Source organism: Acanthochromis polyacanthus, chromosome 13, assembly GCF_021347895.1.
Source record: "Acanthochromis polyacanthus isolate Apoly-LR-REF ecotype Palm Island chromosome 13, KAUST_Apoly_ChrSc, whole genome shotgun sequence".
Classification (NCBI taxonomy): domain Eukaryota; kingdom Metazoa; phylum Chordata; class Actinopteri; family Pomacentridae; genus Acanthochromis; species Acanthochromis polyacanthus.
The window spans coordinates 34,413,931-34,441,901 of record NC_067125.1 but is presented as its reverse complement, the minus strand read 5'-3'; the positions used below and the strand labels follow the sequence as shown (position 1 = coordinate 34,441,901).

The 27,971-nt window shown below is 40.2% G+C and overlaps 1 protein-coding gene across 1 annotated transcript; it reads right to left on the bottom strand.

Annotated features, from left to right (window-relative positions):
• Positions 1-223: 223 nt before the first annotated feature.
• On the bottom strand, positions 224-27,971 carry LOC110955980 (succinate receptor 1). Its single transcript, XM_051958300.1, has 2 exons — positions 27,858-27,971; positions 224-1,239 (listed from the first exon to the last, which is right to left on the bottom strand). The coding sequence occupies exons 1-2, from the start codon at positions 27,969-27,971 to the stop codon at positions 280-282; spliced, it is 1,074 nt and encodes a 357-aa protein (XP_051814260.1). The 3' UTR covers positions 224-279.

The following is a 27,971-nucleotide window of genomic DNA, read 5'->3' as shown; positions in this document are numbered from 1 at the left end:
AACTGTGTGATATGTGACGATACAGTAACGAAAACAAAATATCATCAATATCATTGGTAAGACTTTTCAGATATTTTCTTCTAAGACAAATGTATCATTCAATATTAATAATACTAGACAATCTTATATATATTTTCAATTGTGAAAGAATTACTTAAATATTAGGAATTAAAGCAAAAAATACAGCAAAGCATATCTATATAAAGATGAAGCTTTCTCAGGTGTGGATATATCGAGCCTGTATTCTTTTGTACATATACAGGAATCTATTTTTAAATGTTAAGCTGGTTCTTTTTGTAGCTCTGTCTTTCTGACTAGCTTTCTGAGATTAGAAAGTAGGAGTTCTCTGAACTGGTCACCCATGAGGAAGTAGAAGACGGGGTTGATGACACTGTGCAAGAAGGCCAGTGGTCTGGTCACAATGTATATGCTCTCTATGTACGTCTGTGTACATGGGTGCAGCCTTGTCCAGGGCTGCAGAGACGCTATCCTGACATTTCTCAGGACATGGTAGGGAGTGTAGAGAACAAGAAACATGGCTGCAGCTGACACAACAACCCTGAGAGGCCGTTTGTACAATGTTCTCTTGCGCTGTAGAGCTCTTTCCTGGACATGGAGCAAATGTGCAATTTGGCAGGAGAAACCACAAAGTCCAATCAGAGGGAGAATGTAGCCAGTCACGGTTAGCCCCAAGCTGTAGCCCAAAACATTGATGTTTCCTTTTAAGCTGGAAAAATCCTGGCAGAGGGTCATATTTGTCATCATTTGTCTCTGTATGTCCTGGACCATCAGTCCTATCATTGGGGCGACTTCCACATTAACAGCTAGCCAGCTCAGCCCCGTCACCATCAGTGCTGTCCGTGGCCTCAGGAGATAGTGATTCCTTGTTGGGTGTTTTATGAGCAGGAAGCGGTCCATGCTGACCCAAACCATGAAGAGGATGGAAGAGTAAAGGTTGACGTGCAGGATATAGCGATTGATAATGCAAGCGTACGGACTGGTTTCTGACTGGTTGTGTGAATAGAGGCAGGAGAGGCGTGGCAGTGTGCAGAGGAAAATAAGATCAGAGACTGCCAGGTTGAAGAGGTAAATATTGCAACTATGCCACTCTGGCAAACAAAATACGTAACCAAGTATAACCAAAAGGTTGCCAAGGAAACCGATACTGAATTCAATTCCATAAACTGGTGCCAGGTAATATCTCTCCAGCATGGCACCTATGTCTGTACAGTTGTGACCCTAGCAAAAACAAGAGAAATGAAGCAACACAAAACAGAGGAGGAGAGGAGAGAGGGGAAGGGAGGAAAAGCAATGATTAAAACATTAAAATGATAAGCCTTACAGGCAGTTTACAGGAACAGATTCATAAGTTCTGCGCTAACCACATTTAGCACAACATGCATATTTTAAGTGTAAGAATAAGACTTACCATGTTGTATTTGTCGGTGTATTTGCTGGTAGCGTGAGCAGGGAGTACAGCCAAGAACAGGTACAGCCACTATCTGTCCGCTGGAAACCGTAAATACAGTCAGGTGAGGGTATTGGTGCCTGTAATATCATTGTAATTTGCATTTACAACACAGAAAGAGTCTACAAAGTAAACAAACCCTAGCAGACTCACTGTAATATCTTACACAGTGACAGACCAGCTGTCATACCACAGTGATGACACTAGTTTACATTTGTCAGTAAATGTCATTTAAACATGAGTTAAATATCCTCTTAAATTCAAAAATGAACCTTATGTCTTAGCTAGTTCAGACTGGTACAGCTGGTCAAACAGTTGTGACACTATTTTGTATGAAAATGCTTTGGTTTCGTTTAATATTTTATAAATCTATTAAGGTGTGTATTTAAAAAAAAAACTTTTTTACTTTTAAGCAATCGGTGAAGCATACTGGCTTAAACACGCTGTTGTCTTTACTGCAGACTGGTTATACTTTAGATACTTGATTTCAGACCCCTTTGCTTTGCTGTAAAGTATGCCCCGCTACATTTAACAGTGTGTAGTTTTTATGTAAAAACAACTATTGGTTAAAATGTAAAATGGTATGGCAATTATTTGAATAATTAATCCTGTTTTTTTTTTAAACTTTCTCAACAATTGTACTTACCGTCTTCTACAAGAGCTACAAAATACTGCTGATCTTGGTTTGGTTGTTACAAGTAAAACTGACGAAAATTGAAGAGCAAGCTTCCTAAAAGCAATGTAGAAATGCGGAAAATTCTCAGTGTAGAGCGACGCAATGTCCCTTTGCAGTTAAGTTGAGTCTGTCTACTTCTCTAAAATTCAAGTGTTTATATAGTCTCTGCAAGATGACAGCCTCATGAGTTGCAAACTTTTCTGTCACGTCTATCACTTTTTTTCCCCTGTTGCATTAATTCATTCTCTTTTTTCATAGACGGTGGTTTTTGTCACAGTTCACAAGTCACATATTTTTGTAAACAGACTTATTTCCTCTTTCAGTTTTACATTTAATGTCTTGAAATGAAATGACTGAAAAATTTCAGCACTTCATCTTCAGGATTCACAATTGATGAGTTTAACCAAAATCATGTATACTTAAACCTGAACGTGTAGTGAGTTTTTATACTTATAAATATTTAACAGTCTGCATTTTCTATTATCATTATTATTTGTCTGTTTATTTATTTTATTTTCCTACTTTTTGACTCAAAAGCTGTAGAACCACACAAAACTGTGGCTCATCATAATAGCATTTCCAGAACTTGCCATGTTTGTTTTTCACAGTAGAGACTCACCGTAAACTTAAATCAAGTCACAAATCAAGTGTCTTAGAGAGTGATATGTGGTTGAATCCAAGGCAGTTATGCAAGCGTATGACTTACAAGAAATAAGCGTCGTTTTCTCTGGTAATACAGAGTGTCATTCTTTCTGTGGCACTTGACGTATCAGCTGCGTTATTTTAGGCAACAAACTAAGAAGCACATTGTTATTCAGCATCCAGAAGGTCTGTGATATCAAATTTGCAAACCAGTTTAAATTAAGGTAAATCACTCATGCTCTAGCTAGATATTTCGCTATTTTTTCAAGAGTGTTTGGACTTTTTCCTAAAATTATTTGGACTATACATAATGCATCTTCTGTTCAATGTTGAGTATACAATCTATTTTACAATGTTATTATTTGGCCATCTTCAACAATTGTGAAGTGAAAAGCTGATAAAATATAAATGGGATAGTTTTTTTCTTTGAGTTAGGTTTATGAGCTCTGAGAATTTCTTTTGCTTTATACTAACGAGGAACGTGTCTGTGAAGGTTCTTAGTCGTCCACGTCATCTTAAGGTGAAGAACTACACCCTTCACCTACTAACGAGGAACTTATAACAACAAATGCAACTTAAGGTTTAACTGGAAATAGCTTACTCGGTCGTTATGACTGAGAATTAATTGCATCATGGATTAAGAGGAAGTGGTTTTACACCAAGGGCTGACACAAAGAGTTTCCATTCTTACATGTTTTGTCGTGCCCTCAGCAACACGAAGAACAAGTTCTGCAGTAGCATCAGATCAGTCTGAGATTACATTAAGAGCAACTAAACCCAGAGAAAAACTTTGGCAAAGACTGTCAACAACCTACCTACCAAGTGCCTCAACAAACTGTGTCAGAGTGTATCCAGGAGAACAGTTTTTCACACCACGTAGTGATTCTTGTTTTACTGTGCCTTGTATGACTGATTATTTTTAAAAAGTATCCTCACTTTGGGCTTGGTGTTTAGCACTGTTGCCTTGCAGCTAGAAGATCCCTGGTCTGTGTCCCAGCCTGGGCCTGGGATCATTCTGTGTGAGGTTGCGTGCTCTCCCTGTGCATGTGTGGGTTTTCTCAAGGTTCTCCAGCTTCCTCCCACAGTCCAAAAACATGATGAGGTTAATGGGCAACTCTAAATTGTCCGTAGGTGTGAATGTGAGCGTGCTTGCTTGTCTCTATGTTTAGCTTTGTGATAGACTGGTGACCTGTCCAGGGTGTCTCCTACCTTCACCTTAAGTCAGCTGGGACAGACACCAGCCCCCCATGATCTTAATGAAGATTAAACCTTGTATAGATAATGGTTGAACTGATGGATCCTCAGTTTGCTTTTAGTTCCTGAAACTTTCTTTTAGCTAGTGATTATTCAACATTTTTTATCCCTTCCCACTAGTGACAGCAGTTTTCAGGCTGTACATTTGTTCCATTGTTGTAAACACAATATATGATGAATCCCTGGTGGGAATTTCGTTATGTTTGGCAAATTGTCCACTTAGAGTCGAGAGTAATTTGACTGGAATTTGGTGGTCAAGGATCATACACTAATTATATTAAAATTCACACAAATTGCATTTTATATCCAAAAGGTCAAAGGTCAACTTCCCAGTGACATTGAACAAGTAATCAAAAGCAATTTACTAGCCATTGTTCAACATTACAAATTAGGAACAGAAGCTGTGAGTTTGACTGTATCATATGTTTGGTCTGAATTGCTGACACTAACCCATGTCTGATGCATTGCCTCTTCCTATGGCTGCAACGTTCTTTTTTTTTATCAAAATCAACTTTTGTGGCCAAGTGTGTGAACTCTTACAAGGAATTTGACAAAGTTGTCAATTAATATATTATAAAAATCTGGACTGAAATGGATGTAACCTGAAACTTGACTGGTCAACAGAGGCATGCAAATGTAAAGTATATTTGATGAACGGCTTAGGTTAAGCTAGGTTTTAACTAGCTCATTGAATCTGTTGATGTACTAATAGTGTGTGTGGATTCAGCTTTCTTATCTAATCATAAGCATACATGGAAGGCAAAGTCCAAATCCCTGTGGCTCTGGTACATAAGGCCATTAATTTTAATCATTTAAAATTAAACATGGTATGTGGACACACTGATCAAAAGCATGTGAGAAGCATGACTGTTTTTTAAATGTTCCTGTGTTAATATTGTCAACTATGACTATAATTCATTCAGTTTCCTTTGGAACACGATCGGGGTGTGTTATGCAGCTCAATCATAATCATGTCGATCTGATAGGGAGAGCCAACATTATATTTTGGCAATAGAGCTTACGATGTTTGTCAGCATTTAGAAAGCGCGTGATCTACTGCTGAGAGACATGTGAGATAGAGTTGGGGTAGATATTTTTTTAACCTTACTTTGCAGAGAAAGAAAGTAAGCTAGGTGAAATATAACAGGCATGTCCTTAAAAACCCCAGGCTGGGACTGACAGTATTTATTTGCTTATGTTACTGTAGGATCAAGAGCAATCTTTCGGCTTTCTTGTGCTTTTGTACTGATTAGATTTGTTCTAGCAGGGGCCAGCAGGGGGGCAATAAAATAAGCCTATTTTAATACTGACTTGGGATAGCTTATGTTATGCTATCTCTTAGTTTACATCGATCACAAAAGATGTGTGGCTGTATTTGAATTACAGCCTTTCTCCAGATGACACAGGAGGAATGGTCATCTAGTATCAGCCTTTGAAAACCTGCCTTATCAGGCACAGCTCTCCTGATAAAACAGCATGTCTTTTATCAAACACACCAGGCTTTCTTTGCCTCACACTGTATCTGTATCCTAAGACCCGCTGTGAGACTGGGTTGATTTAAGGACATAGATGTAAGACGTTACTTTTTGCATTTACATAAGTGATATACATTTGCCTTGCTTTCAATTTCGTGCCTAATTTTTAATAGATTCTACTCTTAAAGCATTTCTTTTTGTTTTCTGTAAATTATTAAATATAACAAAATGAATGTGTTGTTAAAGTTTACTGCTTCTCGTCTGTCTCACTTTGTTCATAACAGACAGAGTTCAGCATTTTTGCCTGTCTGGAAAAGAGAAGATACCTTTGTGATAATGAAAACAAATAACCTAACTGTGTCTTGTGATCTATTAATAGATTTTTATGTAATTCTATTGAAGTGTTTTATTTGTCTTTTTATTTAGAACAACAGCGCTCTCTGGTGGCAGACCAAAGCAAACGTTGGAATCAGAGTCTTCACTGCAGCAACGTGTGCTGCTGAAAGGTTGTTAACATTTCACACAAGAACAGTCAAATTGCTGTGTTTGTGGGTCCACTCAGTCCTCACAGAGAGCACATGTGGAGGACTCTGGAGATGTTCCTGGTTTGAAGACTGTAGGCACATGGACAGTATTTTGCATTTTTAATTCCATTTATAATTCTCTGTTACCCCACAGCAACAGGACATATTCCAATTTCCTGGGATGTGCTAAAAAAAAACAAAAAACACACACACATACGAATAATTGCATTATTTAAATTACTTGCCTGTATTTTGCAGTACAGAATGTTTAACTTGTGGAGTTATGAACAAATATTTACAAACACTTGTAAAAACCACATATATGATGGCAGCCTTGACTTTCCAGTGACTCCCATGACTCTTTTTTTTCTATGACAAAATCACTGAAACATATGCATCTTTGTCACAAAAGCAATCATTCATTTTGATTCTTTCAAATATTTATAAGTCTTCTGGAAAGAAATCTGCCAGGTCAAAAATATACATAGAACAACTTAAATTATCAATTTTAGTGATGTAGACAGTTGTGTTAATAAAATGTTCTTAATGACATGGCCTTGTAGCTTCTCATGAGAGATTATGATTGAGTACAGCTGATGACTCCTCTGAGCCAAATCTAAATATGGCCCATTAGATACATTCATCAGACTCAGCCACAAACATGATGCAAACAGTTGTTTGTAAGTATAAAGCGCATAGCATAGTTTCCATGTTCAGGAAGAAAACACAAGCTGTTACCTGCTGCTGATGGACAGTTGGTCAGGATGGTCAGGAATCAACAAAAAATTACCAAAAAGCAGGTCTGCAATGAATTAAAAGTTGCTGGGACACAAGTGTCAGTGTTTACAGTCAAGTGTGTTTTACATCAACATGAGCTGAGAGCCTGCTGTGCTGGAAAGAATCCCTTCCTCTAGAAGCAGCACCTTAGGGCTCAACGTACGTTTGCTGCTGATCACATGGACAAGCAAAAAGCGTGTGGTTACATTAAACAAAAGTGGAGCTATTTGGTCACATGTTTGGAGCAGAGAAAGTGAAGCCTTTGACCTCAAGAACACACAATCTACAGCTGAGCAAGGTGGTGGTAGTATTATGCTCTATTATGACCCCTCATAGCTGCCTTCTCATTCTTGTTCCAACCATTGCACTGACTAGATGTGATTTAATGTTGAATACAGTTACAATAAACACAGCAGTCTCCTCTCCACCTGTTTGCGTTTGTGGAGAAGTGAGAGGGTAGTATGTGCTTATTACAAGAAACTACAAGACAAATTATGCACATTACAGTATATTTTCAGTGAGATCAACCAGAAAACACACTTTGCACCAATGGGAATTTATAAATGAACCATCATCTCTGTGCATTTCATGAACCAGTCCAAATACACATGTGAAGCAGATATATTCCAGCAGAGGGCAGCATTAGCCCAAAACCAAGATACTGGGTTAAAACTCCACAAGTGTTCAGTCCTGTTAGTGAATAAATTAACTTAAAAAAAAAAAAACACACGCATATTAAATTAAGATAGTATGAATGAAGTAAAGTGTGAGAGCTGTAAGTCAATCAATGGATTAACGTGGAGCAGTACATGAGACCAAGTCCTCATTGTTGCAGTTTTAATGGAAACAAAGCTTTGAAATGGAGTCAGAATGAGGAACAATGACCATAGAGACAAAAGAGAAATAAATAACAGAGCCTGTGATTAGTGAATAGTTAGTAAAGGGTAGATCTGTGCCAATCACAGTGCTCTCATTACTCATTACATGCACACAAAGCAAGTGAAGGAATCAAAAATCATTACTGTTGGTAAAATGAAGATAAATGTTTTGACCTCACAACAGTTATCAGCATTCTTTTGGGTAGACTGCCATGTTAACACATCAGTGAGGTCTAAGTGTGTGTGTGCTGGCTTCATGCTGGCCAATTGTGAGTGAGCGTTCCCATTAGCCCATGAAGCTCACACTGCTGTCCTAGTTCTGGAAGGTGACACACTTAGAGCTTTATCACTACAACTCTGCACTAATTATCAGCGTGGTTCACATTTGACAGGAAGTTAATTGGATCACGATCTGATGTAGCGTGTGCACTTATGAGTGTTTTAGTGTGTATCAGTTAGCAGAGAGAGAGAGATTGCATCCTTTGACTGCACAACGCAAAGATTGTTAAGAAGATTCCAGAAGCTGCAGTATTAAATCATGTACTTCTCTGCAGTCTGTGCTCTCTACATGACCCATCTCCTCGCCTCTTTCCATTTCTTAGTTTTGTCTTTTTAGATTTTTCCTCCCCATAGTCTCTTATCATCCTCTATCATCACTTCAACCTTTCAGCCTGGTCGCTTTTATTTTCTTCTAAACCTCAAATTCCGATATTTTCTCATTGGTTTCAGTAGTGTTTTAATAATTCATCCAGTGCCTCACCTCTTCTTGTCCCTCTCGTCGAGGTCGCAGCCAGGCTGGTTATGCAAACTGGTTTTCAAATGTTCTTAAAGGCTCCCAGACAGCCCTTGTTTTCATGTTTCAAATTCTGTCCCAGTGAGACATGATCATTAGTTGTAAAAATATACAGCGAGAAAATATACAGCCTTTTTTGGGGGGCCAATTTAGCTTCACTTCAGAGAAAGAACCAGTTAGGCTCATACTTTTTTATCTGTATCAGAGACACTGTCAAATTAGGTGCCTTTTCCTCTTTCTCCTGACTATCGCAGAAAGAAAGTAAAATTCAACCATAACGAAAGAAGTAAGTCAAACTTTGGTGTTGGGTAGCCATTTTTTGTAACATGTTCATTTGGAGTTTTGTACTACAAATTGTCCTTCAAACGTAATATGAAGTATAGTGTTTTAAAATATTTGTACCTTTAATTATTACTCAGAGTAATTTATTTTTGCATAATCTGTTTGCCTGCAGTAGATCGTGCTGACAAAGCATATCAGAACTGCAGGTCAGTGCATTTTGGCATCTTAAAAGCCTTTCAGACTACCTGGCCCTGATGAAAGCTGACATTGATCAGTCAGCTGGACAAGTAATGCATCCAAGGTGTAGCAAAGCATACACAATGTAATTTAACAGCCAGAACCACCTATGTTTTTCTATGTTGAGTCTTACTGTGGGTGATCTGGGACCTGCAGCCCCCCTCAGTGAACCTCGTGCCTTCTGCATATCTTTTTGTATTCTTTGCGCCACTGTGGATCTATTTCATTTTCAGTCACGGCAGCTCTAGAGGCTTGTTTTACACACGCTGGTGGTGTATGCTGTGTCAGGCTTTCTCAGCGTTACTGATATGATTGCCTCTGCTCTCTACTGGGACATATAAATTCAAAACCACCGTCAGGTCAGCTAACTGTCAGCTAATCGCCACGCTAGTCACTGGACACGTTGCAGAGCTAAGACTTCCTGGCCTCAGTGGGTGCTAATATCTAACCCTGCCATGTTTTCACTTCAACCCTTGATAGCCACCTCTCAGGGTCAGTCGAGCACAACTAATGTCAAGCTGGGGCTAAATCTGAAGACTTTACCATCGTGTGTTTAGCTCGCGGCTCAAACCATCCACTTTAATGCTGCCCTGCAGTGTTTGTGTTGCAAAGCAGATTTTCAGATAATACACGGTTAGTGTATGAACTCTTTCTCATACAGTGAACTGTCAAAAATGCAATGTGAGCTGCATGCTTTCTATTTTACAAAACGGTAGCTTGAGTGAACCTTTGCAGAATTTTCACAAGCTACAAAACTCCTTTCCCGTATGAAACTGGCAGTTGTGTGACACACAGGGGTGCACTCAGAACTGCAACATCTGTCTATGATTTGCCTGCTCATGTTCTGCGTTGAGGTGAGCCGCTATCATTCATTGGGCAGGTGGCGGTTGTATGTTTTCTCTACCGAAGCTGATTTCATAGCACATGCACACACACATGCTCATACGCCACACATACCTCAGGGCCTTTTCAAAGTCTTCTCTTGTTTCATTACTGGCATCACCAGGTTTAACGGATGTGAACATTACCACACAGCACAGAAAATAATGGCCCTCCTGTTCTGTGTCTCAACTTGATGACATCATACCGTTGCTGATGGGGAACCTGGGAGCCGTGAAGCAGGTTATATTATGTAAAACACATTGTAATGGTTTAGCAGACCTAGTGGAGACAGTGAGTGTCTTGTAAACCTCTGTGGTGATTGTAAAACAATGTACACAGCTGTAAACAGCAAGTGGCAAAGTACCATCATATATCTCAGAAGTACTCCAACAGCACATCAGCTCTCTTGTCACTTCGTTGCTGTAGGTCTGAATCTGCAGCTCTGTCAGCTGACAGTCAAGTGTGGGCTGACAACAGAAAACTTCCCTTCGCAAGACTGACATCAGCTGCTCTAACTCCCTCAATTTCGTCTGTCTCCCCCCCCCCCCCCCCCCTGTTGGGGTTTTTCTTCCTCGTCCCTCTTCAACATTGAAATTCTCTTAACTTTTACTCCCCTTTTTGCTCCCTTTCTCTGCACTATAATATCAGTCACAAAGAAACACAGCTACGGAGGCTGTTTTTGTCAGTTACAGCGTTTGGACCAATGGCTTGTCATATCAGCAGCCTCCTAATTGGTGTCACACAGTGTCAGGGGACTGGGAAATCTCATAGTTCTACAGAGGGCGTAACTGAAATCTGTCTCCACATTCGAGAAAAGAGTGTTCGCAACAGGCGCTCGGAGGGAAAACAATGCAGCCAGTGGTGAAATGAATTGTTTGTAGTTCATTGTAAATTTAGCAAGATGAAAAGTAACATGATGAACTCAGATTTGACACAAAAGTAGAGTTTACTGAGTTAATAAAAAATAACCCCCGACAGCTTAAAATGTGAATCTTTCCCTATAACAGGTCGCTGCTTCAATGATCTCTGTGGGGTCTTTGACTTCCTCGTTTGTGTGTGTTGGCACCAAATGACAGGGCTCATTTTGCCAGCCATTGTCAAAGTGGTCAACAGTTCCCCTAAATAGCACACCCACAGGAATTTGTCTCAGTCTGCTCGGCTTTGAGAAAATAAAGAGAGGAAATAAGGAGAGATCATGTTTGGAGGTGCTCACGGGGCTAAAAATGTCGAACTGCTAAGATTTTTAATGTTTGCACTGCAGTCAGGAAGCGTTATCCTGTTTGTTTTCTTATATGGAGAGGTCTGTAACAGGAATACTATGAGAAATATGTAATGCATGCATGTTTGTACATGTTTGTTTATGTTTGTGCATGTGGTCTTCACATCTGCCCAAGCACCAGATCCAGTGTTTTCATCCTCTACATGATTCTGTTCCTTGTTCTTTTCTCTGTCTCTGCTTTCCCTCTTCTTCATCGCTGGTCACTCACCCTGCTTTCCTCCTTCTCCTTTCACTCCCCAGGTGGCGATTATAAGTGGCATGATACTAATGTCTCAACTTCGTGCTCTGCTGCACCCAGACAAGGCAAAAAATGTCAGCTATAGAACAAGGGAAGCAGCCTCTCCCATCTCCCATTTCCACTCCTGCTCCCTCGCTCATCGCCTCTCTGAGCAGGTAGACAGGCCGAAGGTCGTGCCCTGTGACATCACAGTTCTCTGCATGTCTCATGGCGGCTCAGATTTCAGCACCAAGGAATAGATTAGGCTCATATTGGCTGGCTGACTCACTGTCCTTGAGTTATGTTGCACTTTGAAGGGGAGTGCATGGGTATGTGGTCAAGGAGGGATGGATCTAAATTGGATTTTTGCTCAGATGGAGATAAATCTAAAATGAACCCACACAGACTCTCTGCTTTCTCTGTGCTGCAGTTCCTCATTTGCTTTGTAATTCAAAGCACAGCCTTGTCTTTTCGCAAAGGTCTAAACTAACAATACTTCTGCATTTTAGCCATGCTAACAGCTCACCTCTTCGGATTACAATGTCTGACGCACCACGTTGGTCCAGACGGAGATATTTTAGCAACCTTTAAATGGATTGTCACATACATTATTAGTCATCAAAGGGTGAATCCTAATCAATTGGATAATTTTCTACTTTTTATTCTGGTGCCACCACATTGTTGTGAGGTTCGGAGTGGAATATGTCAATACTGGATGGTAAATGATTTGCCATGTAACATATTTACATCACCCTGCCTTCGCCCGAGTCAGCTGGGATAGGCTCCAGCACCCCCCGCGACCCTAGTGAGGATAAAGCGGTGTGTAGAGAATGGATGGATGGCATATTTACATGCAGTCATGCCTGCATTTTACTAGCCCATCATGGTGAAGAGATTTACTAACTGAACTACACTCCAACCTCTAACTTATGGTTATGGGCTATGGGTGGTGAACAAAGGAATGTTATTCCAGATACAAGCGGGACAGAATGGTTTTCCTCTGTAAGGCAAATGGGTTCATCCTTAGGGATAGAGTCAGGAGCTTAGACATCTGGAAGTTGATGCCTGATTAGGATGCCTCCTCAATTTCTTTCCTTGGAGATCTTCTGTGCACGCCCGACTGGGAATAGACCTCATGGTAGATCTAGAACTTGCTGAAGGAGTTACACATCTCAACTGACCTGGGCCCCAGGATTCACCTGGAAAGGCTGAAAAACATTGCTCGGGAGAGGGATGTCTGCGATGCAGAAGAAAACGTATGGCTGAATCTTCATGTCAAATTTTATTAGTAAGACCCCCTCACACTGGCACCATAATCAAGTTTATTCCACACTAATTAATGACCAAATACATTAAATGACAACAATGTCGACTTTAGCACTTCATTGCTGGCAAATGTAAGCACTGATCTTAGTTTAGCATGTTAAACTAAGATGGTAAACATGACCAAAGTTATCATTATCTGTTTAACATCTGCATGTTTGCATTGTCATTGTGATTATGTTGTTAAGGCAATATTAAAAACTGGAGCTGCTACTGCAGCTGTACAGTCACTTAAGTTTTAATATTTAGTTTTAAAATTTAATGTTGTCTTTGTTGCCTTTAGTACAGTACAGTAGTTCATGCACCACTTCCTCCCCCTGCTCTCACTCCCTCACTTGCAACTGCTTCTCTCATATCTGCTGTCACATTAGCTATTTGTTCTGCCAACACCCTGATGCCACCATCATATTACAGCTCCTTTCTAACTTCTTGAATTAACCTATGTGACCTTTATCACATACCTGGGTATGGAACAGCCCACATTTCCTGAGGCGTGTTTCTTTCTAAAGCCTTAAACTTTTAAATATCGACTGAGTTGCTGTGAACCGATCTTTATTTGCTTTTGAAACAGTGGTTGGGAAATTAAGAAAGAATTCTTATCAGACCTCTTTGTTTGCTCTGTAATCTAGATACTTCTGTTCTATTAGTGTTTGTAGGTCCTACCTTATTGTCACAGTGATATTGGCCCTTTATATTCCACATGAAAAAAGTATATAATGTACATGGTCTTTCATTTTGCGTCTGAATAACAGGGCTCACTATATATATATATATATATATATATATATATATATATATATATATATATATATACATATATTGACACACACGCACACATGGTTTGGATGAATGGGTATAGAAATTTTCTCTGGAACCACACTGATGTGAGAAACAGATGTGCTGCTGATAGGCATCAACATGAAACGAAGAGGATGGAAATCATAGAAATGGTGCAGAAAGGCAGGAGTGTTTTTTGATCTAATTCTAAAGAAAGCTTCCCTGATTTGATTAACCTGAGAGTGGATTCTCACAGAGAATGTAAAACTCTCCTCAGCAGACAACACCACTGAGGTTTCTCTATATGAAACCCATTCTTTTCTTTTATTTATTCCCATTCCTTCATTTTCTTTATTTTGTCCTCACTTTTTTTTTTTTTTTTTTTTTGCCATCGCTGCTTTGGCAGAGCTCCAACACATAAGCCTTTTCATTGCCCTGCTGACTCTACAAACAGCTTTACAGCATTCCTGAGCAAGTACCATGCCTCCTCCTCACCTCTGTGTACACACAACACCTTGCCCTTCAGAATCTCTGATACCCTTTACAAAGACCCCCTTGGAACTTCCTCACCCTTGTGTTGCTTTACTCCTATTCTGTATTTAACCACAACCCCACAGATTGCATCCTCACCCCTCCCTGCTCTAGTTATATTTCTTGATCTGTTCTGTGTAAACACCGTGTTCACACACAAGTGTGCACATGGTCAGCCACATTCCGTGTTTATATGAGCAGGGATAGAGGCATGCCAGCGGTTAAAGCACTGTAAACATGTCTTAAACGGATGTCTGCTGCATGCTGTGGGTGATGTCATCCTGTGTGCTGCGCGAGCCAAGTTCAACATTCTACACATGCGAGCGGCCAAGAGGGTCATCGCACACAGGAAAACATATGACCAAAAAAAGACAATCCAGCATTGGCTCTTGCATCGGTAGGCTGCAGTAAACATCATTACGCTAAGAACTGTGACTAGCAGAGCAAAGAATTGAGTTAGCCCAGACAGTCAGCTTTCATCTAGACTCATTAGGTTACAGCTCATTCTTAGGCCTGACACACAACTGTCTGTTTTTTTTCATCTGCCTTTCCTTTTTATGCCTTTGTAATTTCTTTCTTCCCTCTGTGTCTACAACATTTTCTCCGCCTTCCTCTCACACATACGGAAAAAAGAAAGAAAAAACAAAAACAATATTGACTCTACATAGTAGAATGATTACTTATAGGCTGATACCATGGCAGACTGCAGCCAGTTTTCTGTGACTCACTATGAGCAATGGGTAATAGCTGAGAGATGAAACTGGAGTCAAGATGCAGAATGCTTGGCAGGCTGGCTTACAGGGGCTGGATGGAGGAAGACATGTCCTCAGCTGGTTGGCTTACTGCTGCTCTGCCTTAGAAGGCTGTGTTTGGGAGCACAGTTTGTTGAAATTGTGACACTAATGGACCATTCAGAGATGCCTGTGCATATACCCTAATGTTTCTTATCCTGTCCACCTGCCTTCTCTTTCTCTTTAGATACAGACAAGGACATGTGTAAGTAAAAGCACACACAGACACATGTACGTGCATTGCTTGTGCATAAACAAACAACAAATGCATGTCTGCTCTGTGTGTGCTGTAGATGAATAATTCAGGAACAATGCAGCAAACACCAAGCACCCCAGGATGCTGCTGTGAATTCCAATCTGACGTATTATGTTGAAAATGTTTCACATTGTTTACTTTGTTCTGTCATGCAGATATGCAATTTGTACTCAAATGTAGTACACAGTGAGTGATGGAAATATGTAATGTAGTTACATTGTGTTACTTCCAGAGGAATGTTATTAGTTTTGAGTGTTTGGTCAGAAAAGCTTTGGAAAAATCAAACTTTGTCTCAATGAGAGTTAGAAGTCAACACTTTAGTGCATGGAAACACTACCAAAGTGATTACAATTCAAGAAGGGTATATGAAAGTCTGAGCAAAACTTCATCATTCAATAGAGTTAGAAGCCAGTGGTGGTTCTACACAGGGGCCTACAGAGGCCAGTGCCCCTGTCCAAATGTTGCTGGGTGTGCTCACTGAGTAATAAACCAATCACTTCATAGTGATAGTGATCACTTCATATGTGCTAGCGCTGAAACCGAAGCTGTTGTGGCTCTTTGCGGACGAATTAGAGCGACGCACCCAAACTGTAGCATGCGGTGCTGTCTTCATCGTGGACAGATGCGCTGCCTACCTTTGCTGGGATCCGGGTTTTGGTACAAGTTTTGGAGAAAGGAGGAGCTAGTTTTCTTGTTGCAAGAGACACGCACAAGGTAAGCAAAAATGATTTTACTTCATAAAATGATGTGTTGCAAACATGACCATGTTCCTGTTGTTCCCCACTTTGACAGTGAAATAGACTTTGTAAATGGCTGGTCTGGCTATCCTGGCCCTGGGATCTTTCTGCATGGAGTTTGCATGTTCTCCCTGTGCATGTGTGGGTTTTCTCCGGGCACTCCGGCTTCCTCCCACAGTCCAAAAATATGCTGAGGTTAATTGGTTACTCTAAACTGCCCGTAGGTGTGAATGTGAGTGTGATTGTTTGTCTGTATATGTAGCCCTGCAACAGACTGGCGACCTGTCCAGGGTGTCCCCTGCCTTCACCCGAGTCAGCTGGGATAGGCTCCAGCACCCCCCGCGACCCTGGTGAGGATAAAGCGGTGTATAGAGAATGGATGGATGGATGGATGGTCTAGCTATGTTGAGAATTGCTAAGGAAACTCATCAAAAGCAAATATTGATCAAATATCCCAATGGTTTTATGATGTTAACCACGTTACCTCAGTCTTGGTTGTTGCATTTTGAATAAAGTAATGAACAATATCCACCCGTGCTAAGACTGGATGGGTAATGTTACTTACTAAATGAGATGTATGCATGCCTCTATGGTTTTCCTCTTACTGTAGGCTAGTTGACATGAGGCGAGAAAGGGACACTGCATCTTTTTTTGCCCCAAATACAAAAGTGAAAGCAGCAAGGTCATGTCAAGGTGTGGAGGGAGCTGAGGAGCAGGACGACGGGAGAGCCAGAGGAGTTGGAGGAGGAGGCAATGAAAGTGATAGAGAGGGATGTTCTAGAGGATGAGAATGAGGAAGACATGCAGGGGCAGAGAGAGGAACAACCAGAGGGACAGCAAGGGGATCAATGTGGATCAAGTACTGCACCATCAGGTTTGGGATGTAGAAAGTGTGTCTATATTTGCAATTTGCAAATCAGTGTTATTAACAATTCATAGTACTGTGTCCATAAAATGTTGCTTTCTGCTGTAAATTAAAATTCATGCATTTGGTACATGATACATTCAGTAAATAAATGGATGATTTTAGTTGTACTATGTTTATTGTGCATCTTTCCACAGATATTAGCAAGTCCAGGAACGATTTACGACTCCTAAGTATAGAATCCAGAAGGGCCAAGGCCAAATGTACAGTATTTGAGGATCAGTTTGCCAGACAGCACAACCACCGTATCCTGTTGCTGTAGTGCTAGGATTTTGAATGGCAGGAAACCAAACCACTTCTGCAACATGTGATTGATTTCAAATGTTGCTTATGTTGAACATTTCAACAGTGGCCTTGATAACCTCATTGTTTCAGTTGATGCATTTTCTTGTAAAAAAAAAAAAAAACATAAAATAAATGTTTGTTGGATTTTAATATAAAGTAAAATAAAACTTTTTAGTGCTTGGATATCATTGTTGTCATTTTTAATGTGCCCCTGTGATTAAACACTGACCCCACCTTGGCTCCCCTGTAAACTTTGTCTTGAACCACCACTGGTAGAAGCATTGATTTAATACACAAGCAACAGTGAATGTCTGTGCAAAATTTTATATCAATCCACCCTGTAGTTTTTGAGATATTAGTCATGAACAAAACGGTGGACTGACTGAAGGCTGACAGTATTATCCCTAGAAACACTTCTCTCATGTGTCAAAACAGTAAGGGTTGGCCAATATTTTTTTCAAGGCAAATTTCGATATCAATTCGTAATCAAGGACAGTTTTTCCTGTTATTTGCAACCGAAATACATTTGCAGTAGGACTGAAAATCTTGTCAACATTTACAATAATTAACTGCAAAACAAAAGTTTGTTGAAATGTGCTCCATTCCACTTCATTAGTGGAAGCAGTAAATAAACAACCAGATGGTCGTGGCTGTATTTGAAGCTGATTGTGATTTTAATGAATAGGTTTTTGTGATAACAAAAATAAGCACAGGCCACACAAAAGGAAGAATTGTGGTTGGTGGATGCTCCATCAGAAGATATATACACAGATTAAAAAAAAGAAGACTAATTACGAGATGTTGTAAACTTAAGAATTTATCATTTAAATCTTGTCTTCCGTGCACTCACTACCCAAACAGAAGTTGCAGACAGGAGCAGCACCACTCAACCTGGCGCCTAACGTTTACTTAAACTACAAATTAGCAAAATGTGCTTGTCACCAAAACCCTTAACCTGGCCGAGCCTCTGGTGACAACTTGAGTATCTCTTACATGTACAAACAACTCTCAGGTCTGTAATGAACAAGGTTCAAGAAGCACAAACAAAGAGACGCTGGGGCGAGCTGCTTACACCAAATTACAGCTGCCCCAAGTGACAGTTTTGCTGAGCTTTTAAAAGGGTGCTGTGGTGCAGCTTGATTGGAGAACAGAGCTGGGTTGCTGGTCCGATCAGTGAGGGTAAGAAGCAGACACCAGTTAAAGACAAGTGCTTCACATGCTAATTCACACACAAAGCCAGGGACATGATTAATCACGCAGAAAAGGAGAAAGGAGCATATATTCCCAGGGTTGCAACTAAATGCTGCTATTTACTTGTGTTTTACATCTATTTAATTAAAACAGAGCCTACAATCTTTAACTTTCAGTGTCGACTGGCTGTTCGTCAAGATGCAAAACCACTCAGACAATGCTCAGGATAGGATGCTGCTTGAGACCACAGAATGCTGATCTAGGTATAAAGAAACGGCTGCATCAGAGCCCAGGAAGCCCAATTGAAATTAACTCGTGTTTTGGAAATTGGTTTAAAAATCAAACAATGTTTAAAACAGTGCTGTGTATCAAAACCAACCACACCAGTAATCAGTCAATCCCTGCTAAAGATTACCCACAAAACTGGTTTAGTATCGTCAAACTGCCATCAGCATTCTCTCATGTTTTCTTTACAAGTTTTCAGGATCTTTTTTCTTCCCTACAAATCTCTCCCTGTTGCAGACTTACACACTTCTAACTGATCAAATATGCCAACCAGTGTTTTGGGCTTTGCTTGTTCTGGAGATAGCCTTCATCACTCTGTCTTTTCCTGTCTTTTTCAGTCCTCCAAACCCAACCCAAACCCAGTGTTTCAATAATACTGAAAACATATGACATGCCTCTCTACTCTTAATTTAATCTTTGTTTTAGTTTACTTAAATCCATAATGAGCTGAGTAACGTGCATGGATTTCCCGAGGCAGTCTGGGTAGTGTAGTCCCCCAGAGTGTCTGTCTCACGGTAGGTCTGAGCTCTGCGCTCCCTGTCGGGGTACTAAGGGGATTGGATATGCTCCGCTAATGCTATTAGTGCTGCAGCTGGGGATTACTGTCTCCAAAGGAAAAGGGGAAAAGGGTGTGAAAAGTGAAAAATCATTGCGTCAGGGAATATGTGTGTGTCAGAGATTTGCATGTTTGTGCATGCATTCAACAGAAAAAGAGAGATAAAAAACATATTTATGCAAACTATTGCATGCCAACAAAAATACTAAATCACTGGCTCTAATGCAAAGTGTTGTGTGAGCTGTTTTTTAATTTCATTTGGCTGTTACAGTTCTCCGGGGATTTGAGTTAATTAGTCTATTAAGTTGGCCAGCACCTCTTAGAAACAGACTTATTTTTAGCTAAAGGAGAGATAGATATTGTGATTATTATTTTTACAAAGAAGGCCAAAGATTAAACCTCATACAGAAGCAGGAGGGGCAGATTCAATTGACTGTCTTGCATCAGAAAAGCCTGTTAATGTAATTGTGTCAGATGTTGACAAAGAAAACTTGTTACTGGGAAGTCTCAACACATATGGCAGTCTTCATATTTCCACCTTTGTTAGACATTGCATGTATTTATTATGTATTTATCATACGTGCACGAGGAGATGTTTATATAAGGTAGCAGACATACTGTACAGAGTGTACATTGCATGAGAATATTCCACCATTTCTGTGGGACTGCATTTCAGAAGGTCAGCATACAGGAATGATAAAATGTTTTTTTTCTCAGAAGGCCAAGCTGAAGGCAACTGTATATCTCCACGGAAAAAGAACATATGGAAGACAAGGAGGTGATTACAGTATATGTGGTGCACAGAGAAGACATGATCTGCTTTGCCCACCAGGATTTCCCCACAGCTATAAACCAGCTGCTGGAGAAGACTGTGCCTTCAGGGAAAGATATTCTGACTTTGAATTATGAAAAACAAAATGAATAAGTGATCTAAATCATTAAATACAATGCACCGCATGCAGTGAATAACATAGCTTTATGAATATGTACAGTGTGTGCTGAAGGCTCAAATTCATCATAGACAATATTTTTTTATGAGGCATTTGTTTGTCCAGTCAAGCTGAAAATCCTTCGTATTACCTGGGGGGCTGCTGCAGGTGATTTTTTTTTTTTTTTTTTTAGATTTCCCAACTGCAGCAAACATCACAGTTTGCAAAATTTCTGAAGCAAGTTGTTGACATGAGCATGCACATTTGGAATCTGTTTCAAAATGCTAATATAATCTGGACTTCTAACTCAACCCTATTAGCAGAGAATAATCAGCGATCCAGTTATGTTGCATAATACTCTCTGATAGTTTTGGTCTTGCATCTGTAATTCGGATATTAATCTCCACGTAAAAAAAAAAAAACGTGGTTTAGTTTTGCTTATGCATTTGTAAGCAAACCGTAACTGCCATTTAGATTCAAAAAATTCCGTGTGTGTCAGACCAAAGCGTTTCTAAGTATTTCTCAGCTACCTTAAAACCAGTGGTTCTGTTTTTCCTCTGTTATCCTTCACCCCTCTGTCTCACTGTCTTAGCATCTGTTCTCTTTCTTCAGCACGCTCTTCAGTATTCATTATCTCCCCCATCCTTCCCCCGTCGTCTCACACATTTACACATCTTCTGCTAGTTGCGATGAGTCTAGAGATTGCCCTTATGAATATTTACCAACAGCAAGTTACCAAGGGCAATCTGCTGAGATTTGTTCACTCCCACCATGTTTCATGTGTATGCATGCATACTTTTGTGGGCTTCAGACTGTGTGTGTGTGTGTGTGTGGGGGTGGGTGTGTGTTTTATTTTTCAGTATTCTGTCTCTCCTCTAGGCAGCCTCAGGTATTTCGTTCAAACCCCAAAGTGACCTATGTTATGTGAAATGTCAAGACCTCTCCCACGTACAGAGTCTTACCCACTGCACTTCACATGCAAAACACTGGAGCTTATTATTTATTTTGAGGTTAAAATGAGTCAGTTATTCCTCATTTCCACATTCAATATACAGTACACGCTCTTTTCACTGCATTGTTAGGTAACTGACTGTACCATCAAATCTCAGTGTGTGCATTGGACTCTGTTTTAGCTGTAATCACACCGTGTACTTTGCTTTCTGCACTTCCAGCCAAACACTGCAACAAACAGTGAAGGTTGCAGCTCCATTGCACCATTCTGTTTGAGTGGCACTGACAAGTCATTTTCTTCTATTGAGCACTTTTCAACAATTTATATTATTGTCCCAACGATGGAGTGGCATTCATCTGTGGGAAACAGTCAGGAGCAGTAGTGCTCAGCCGGATGCCAAGCTGTCAGCCAGAGGAGGACCAAACTTGGTAAGCAGATTTTATCGAGTAGCTTTTAACTGGAACAAATGAGAGTTATATGTTTACTGAATGCTTATCTTTCCGCACTGTTAGCTTACCGTTATTCTTGCAGTAACAGTGCTATGTGGTCATTTATGTTGGAAAAGGCCCTCTACCTGCCTCATAGCAGTGAGATGAACTGCCCACTGAGGGCAGGACAGCACAGTCACTGGTCATTCAACAAAGTGCTAGCATTTACTTACATCACATTTCCTGAAGAAAAAAATACTGAAAACATTTCTATTGTTGTACTGAACACTCTCAGTTTTGGTGGAGTGCACTTTCAATTATTGATGACACACGCTGTTGCATTCCAATTTATCGTCTTACCCTGTCGTTTGGTCTATATGTTTTCTCTGTGGTTGTGATAGAACTGCACTAGGTGTCTTGAGACTGTGGAAGCTTTTAAATTGTGTCTCCAGTTCTCTCATTATCCCGAGAACATTCTTCCAAAATCACGCCAATAATCCGCAGATCCTTCACATATACATCTTGCCATCTAATCAGTGTTGGCCTTTTTAAGATTTTATAGCAAGGGCGCTTAGGATGAGCATGGCAGAAAGTAGACTTATCTGACAAGGTTGTGGAGTTGACAATGCCTTAGTTGCTTCCGGTACCTCTGCTCAATACAAGGGTAGAGTAAGAAAGCTGATACTTTGACCGTCAGTGGTCAGGAAACACAAAATGCTTCCATGTATCACTTCTTAGGTGCTGCTTTTCTGTGATTAAGGCTTTGCTCACATCTGTCTTCCTCCATCAATATTTTTCACTGAATTTACTTAAAGGTCAATATTGTGTTGACTGGGTGAAACTGGTTGTAAATTTGAAAGTTGAACAAGTTGTGTACATTTAAATATTTTTTTTCCTATATTCAAATGTGAGTTCAAGTTTTTACATAAAAAATTCTGTGCATCCATTCATTACCCCACCAAGGAGTCGTTGGTGATGATTGTCCTTGGTTTGTCTGTGTAGACTAACGGATTTGGATGAAATTTTCAGGGAAGATCAGAAATGACACAAGGACCAAGTGATTAGATTTTGGCAGTGATGTGGCTTACAGTCTGAATCCATGGATTTGTTAAACATTTCTGTATCATTGTAAGATAGCAGCATGGCGTCACTGTAACTATGTCAGCTGCCTGCTAATGATCGCATGATTGCGATCCTACTACAAATCAGCCGCTGCGAACCTATCAGGACTTATCTGTCCGATATGATACAAGAAACAATTAATTAAATTGTGGAGGCGTTTCTGAGTCCCATCAATTCCCGCCACCCACTACATATTTTGGTCATGCGATTCGGTATCCGTACGTAATGTAAACATGCATAGCACACACCTGTGCTCAGCGCAAGGTCATTTTGTTTGTGGGTACATTTATATTAAATGTCCGTGATTTCTGCTACAATTTCTTTTCAAGATTTCAGTTGTTGGAAATCATACGACGACTGAGCAGCCTTGGCAGAGTACTGTGCTCTCTCTCTAAGTGCTTTTCTTGTTTCTTTCTGCTTCTCTAGAGTCGAGTCACAGTGGCATTAGGTTAAGCAAGTCATTCCAGACATCCTTTATCAAAGGAGTTTCTAGTGGTGGATCCTAAACACCTTAGATGAGGACAAACAGTCTATCCAGTGAGTTCTGGGTCTGCCCCGGCTGTGACATGCTCAGAAAAGCTACAAAGGAGGGCACTACAGGAGGGATCCCAATAAGATGGCCAAACCACCTCAGCTGGCTCCAATAAAAGAGCGGTGACTTTACTCTGAGCTACCACCGGATCTTTAAGGTTAAGCCCAGTCACCCTACGGAGAAAATCAATTTCCGCCACTTGTATTTGCAATCTTATTCTTTCAGTCAACACCGAGAGCTCACGACCATAGGTGATAGTTGAAACAAAGACCGACAGGCAAATTAAGACCTTCGCCTTCTGCCTTCAGTCACAGCTTTCTCTTCACCACGACGGCCTGCTGCACCAGTCCGTCTGTCCAACTCATGCTTCATCTTCCAGTCATTCATCGCACACCCTGAGACACACCAGTGATGAACCATGGGCTGACAGCCAAGTGGCATCTGAACAGAGGGTCAGCCTTGACATTTCAAGAGTTGAAGACCTCATGTCTAGTTTAGGATTCCAGTGTTTTTACTGACATCGCCAGGTGTTTTTTTCATAATCTGTGCTCCACATTATGAACTTTCTTGCATGTGTTGTTTGTTTGGGAGGGATTACTGGTTGATCTGTATCCTGCAGTCTGACCGTTGCCAAACTCTTTAGAGTTGTTGCCTTTTGCTTCAGTAACTTCCCTTGTCTTTTCAGAAATGGTTCTTGACATTTCATTGGTGTCGTGTGATGGAAGTTACTCAGCCTCAAACGTCACCAACTTTTAATTTAAAGGTGACAATAGCATTTTGGCATTCTCTTTTCATTCCTAGCCTCAGTCGGGAACACACCAGTGAATAGTGTTTGTGCAGGTCTCTCTATAAATTAGTATTTCTTTCTTTGCAGATTTAGTTATATTACATGTTTAGTTAATGTTGTTCCATTGGCAACGCAAAAAGAGGTGATGTAATTTTGTTGAGAGGGAAGCCTGATGATTTATTCAGTTTGCATGACTAATATTACTCTTCATAGCATAGGTCTCCTGTATATTGTTAGGATGATAGTGAGGGGACTGCTGATAGTCTGCATGTGAAGGAATATTAAAAAGAATTCAGCGCTGTAATGCTTGCCCATTCTCTTTGGTGTGAGTCTGTCTCTGCGGGATCACACTGATTATAACAGAGGCAGACACTGAACCCCTCATCTATCCCCGCTCCATCTCTCAGATAGAGATGAGGGAAGATGGGTTTAAAAATAAATGGGTAAATATTATTTTGCTGTCAGATGCATCATTTGAAAAGCCTGTTCAACCTGCCATCAGCAACTGAAACTCAAACTTTTTAATACTGCTGTGTTGTTTACAGATTACAAACAGTATCCCATTATTTAAACTGAGGTTTGAAACACAGTGCTGTTTAGATATGTAGCGTGAAATATTTGTGATCTTGTTCTATGCTCGCATCTAAAAAAGAGCCTTCAGAAATACTTTTGCCTCAAGCAATTGGAGATAATAGGCAATAGTTAAAATGAACCTTTGAGGCTTTTCAGGATGTCTAACTGCATTTGTAAGCCCATAAACAGGATACTGATGACATCTGCTGCATGGAAGGTTGTCTCTGTTTTAAAATTCCCTTCACTTTGCATGCTATATGATAAAATGCCCTAAAGGTTAAACTGTATCTCATACTGCACGACTCAGATATTTTACTTGCGTATCTATCAGAACAGTCTCTTCGTCTTCTGATATCTGTTCAAAGATCGAAATAAAAATATTCTTAGCATACAAGTCATGTTCGCATTAACATGGAGCAGCTTTTGTGTGGGCTTCCTCAATAACTGTGCATGTGATGAACTTGTTCTTCTCTTTCTGGGGAAAGTAATGCTAAGGTTTATTCAAATCCATGCTGTGACCAAAGTTCAGATTTGTTGAACTTGGACCAAAGTTGTGCTGACCTTTGCAAGTTCAGTTTCTCAGAGCTACTGGTTGTGCTGAGAATAAAGATGGACAATACAGAAATAAGCTGTGGTGTTGACAATACTCAAACTAAAATGAATTGTGGAGTGAAATAACCTTAAAGTCTCTATGTAGACAGAAACTGATTATATAGCCTGTGGCATCCAGGCCAATGCAGATTCTAGGCAGTGGGAAATTGCGATATCGATATATCGGTTGATTTTCTTTATATATGAGTACATGTTAGAGTTATATTAAAAGGGTAAAATTATGGAGTCATTGTTTATTAACATTTCAGCAACAAACTAGTTAGCAACATACTGTGAAGACGCTGCTTCATTCTGCACTTTTTCTGCTCACCCGTGATGCTACTCTGCTACATGTGCTGCAGACAGGAACATTGTACACCATGCAGTTGGAGCTGCTCTGCTGGTTAAACTAGATGATAACACTATTGCTAAATTGCCTATATGTAAAGTTTTTTTTTTTAAAAACTTCAGGTATTGGCGCATATCGGACAACATATACAGTGATTGTTGATTTATTTGTGATAGACCAATATTGCAGATCAACTCTGCTGATTGATCTCTAGAACATATTACCAATACCTAAAAACTGATGCTAAGTATTTGCAAGAGAATCTTCATCATTAAGTTTCTTCCTATAGTCTCCACTCCCTATTCAAGAATCTGTCACTAACAAAATCAAATGCACAACTCAAGAGCACTGAATATATTTTAAGAGTTACACTCTTGTAAATCCAACACATGGGTGGGCCTACTGTATGTAGGACTGCTATAAATATACAATATTAGAAAAAGATGCACAATGCTTACAGTACAGGTATGACATGAAAAAATTTCAGTCCAGGTGAACAAAAGTCTGAGGGCAGTAATAATTACAGCAGCAGTTCCACCACCATCATTATGCATAAGCCTAATCAATGGTCATTGCGCTTAAGGGGAGCTGCAATGTTGTTAATGAATAGTTCCAATGAGCAGTGAGCTCTGTGTGTGTGCGAATAGTTAGTGTTAATGTCTCTAATGAATAGATGTGGCACATGGAGCCTGTGGACACCTGCTACTGCTATTAGTCCCAGAGAGCAGACTAATCACCCTGCCTTTCAAATCTGAGCAGGTTATTCAGTGTCCCTCAAATTCAAGGACCCTTCATTACATGGAGCACATGAGTGTTCAGTGATAATGCCAGCTTGTTCAGATATATGCGTCTTCCAGAGGCAAAAAATGGAAAAGCCATGGAAAAGCCCGGTTTATTGATTTAATGACATTTTTTTCTCACCTCAGAGCACTGAACGCCTGGAGAAGTAGCTTAAACTTCATGGCAGTTTCTTTGCAGACTTAAAAAAAAAAAGGTATTCACTGCAGTGTGAATTGGAAATGTGCTCAGGTGAACTAACCAACCCTGCCCCATAGAAATCTCATTTCTATACAAGTGAAAACATTTTGAAGGAAACATAATTGCATCCATTTTCTACGGATGTACTGACGAAACGTTAATGACATGTGGAAAGTTGCAAATACATTTGATAGTGAATGTGTCAGGAGTATCATCGTTAAATGGCAGTGTTTTTCTTGCTATATATTAATATCATAATAACTATATGCTATGGTCATAAGGTCACTGATAGTAATTTTTATGGTTCTATTGAGGTACTCTTTACTTGGCTGTGAAAATCAAGTCAATTTCTACTTTAATACGGCCTTGTGGAATTTTTATATGTGAAAGTCACATTGTGAGTTAAACTTGCAGTCGACGCCATGGTTGTGTATGTCCACCTTGACACTTGTGCAGCGTCTCGAAAACACAGATTCGAATACCCGGGGTTTCATTCCTAACAAACCTAAGTAATAAATCTTGTTAACTTGCTGCGTACACTTTTTCTTATTGTTATTCTCCTTCAGAATCAGCTTCCAGTTCGAACAAGTACTTCAAAGTAGTGTTTAATTAGAGCTGTTGGTGAGCTGGTGGGCTGGAGCTGCAAGGTGTTTGGATGTAGCAATTTATTGGGAACTCAATAGATCTGGGAAAGACATTCTAGGGAAAGCAACAGTTTAGAGTTACTTTCAAGCCATTTTGAGGCAGGAAGTATTTGTTTTAATTGGGAACAAAAAAACATTTAAATGTGTAATTTTTCAGGGTTAAATCGATGACCACAGAGGGACTTTAAAGTTAGTCTGATTTAAAGCAGAAAAAGTCCACATTTGCTTGAGACATATTATGTATATTTCCATTTTACCAAAACCAATTTTTTCCCCCCTAATGTTTACCAAAGAGCTTTGTTGACTGAAACTAAGCACAGACAAGACTTTACATGTAAATGCTGATCGCACAGTCCTTGTACTTCAACCACTGTCTGCCAAGTCTGATACACACCATAAATCCATCTGCAGACACATATCCATCTATCCATCCAAAGATTATGAAAATGGGAAAACAATTATCTGTGTTGAAATGTTTCTTCTGTGAGGAAAATTGAGCAACAACTTGCTACCACCTGTTGCCTCCCACCTTGTCCATACCTTAGTCTGCTCCTTTTGTCTTCCTCTGCCAAGCTCGCTGATTAAATCATCCTCACAACAATTTCAACAGTCAATGCTCAGTGAATCCCAGTTCCTACCTGTTCCCATGGCTACTGAAAAGACAGAACAGTGTCAGTGTATTTTTTTAATCTGCTCTGACAACTCAGGTTCTTTCTAGCTCCAGTGACATGGAGGTATTGCTGAGCTTGATCTAAGCACATAATATACATGTCTCTGTGATAGCTAAGATTCTCGTGGGGTTTGATTGGATTTAGAGGGGAACGGGGAGCTGTAAGAATGGGAGATGGAGGCAGGAGAAGAGCGAGCGATGATCGCCTCGAGATAAAACACAGCAAGGCTAGATGTCTAAAGATGGAGCGTTGGGGGTTACCAGTGTGATGGCTGCAGGACTCAGCTGTGAGCCGATGATTTGCCGGCCCTGAAGGACAGCCACGGCCTTCCACCCACTCTGTCGCCATGGGAGACGGCAGAGAGGAGGTTTCAT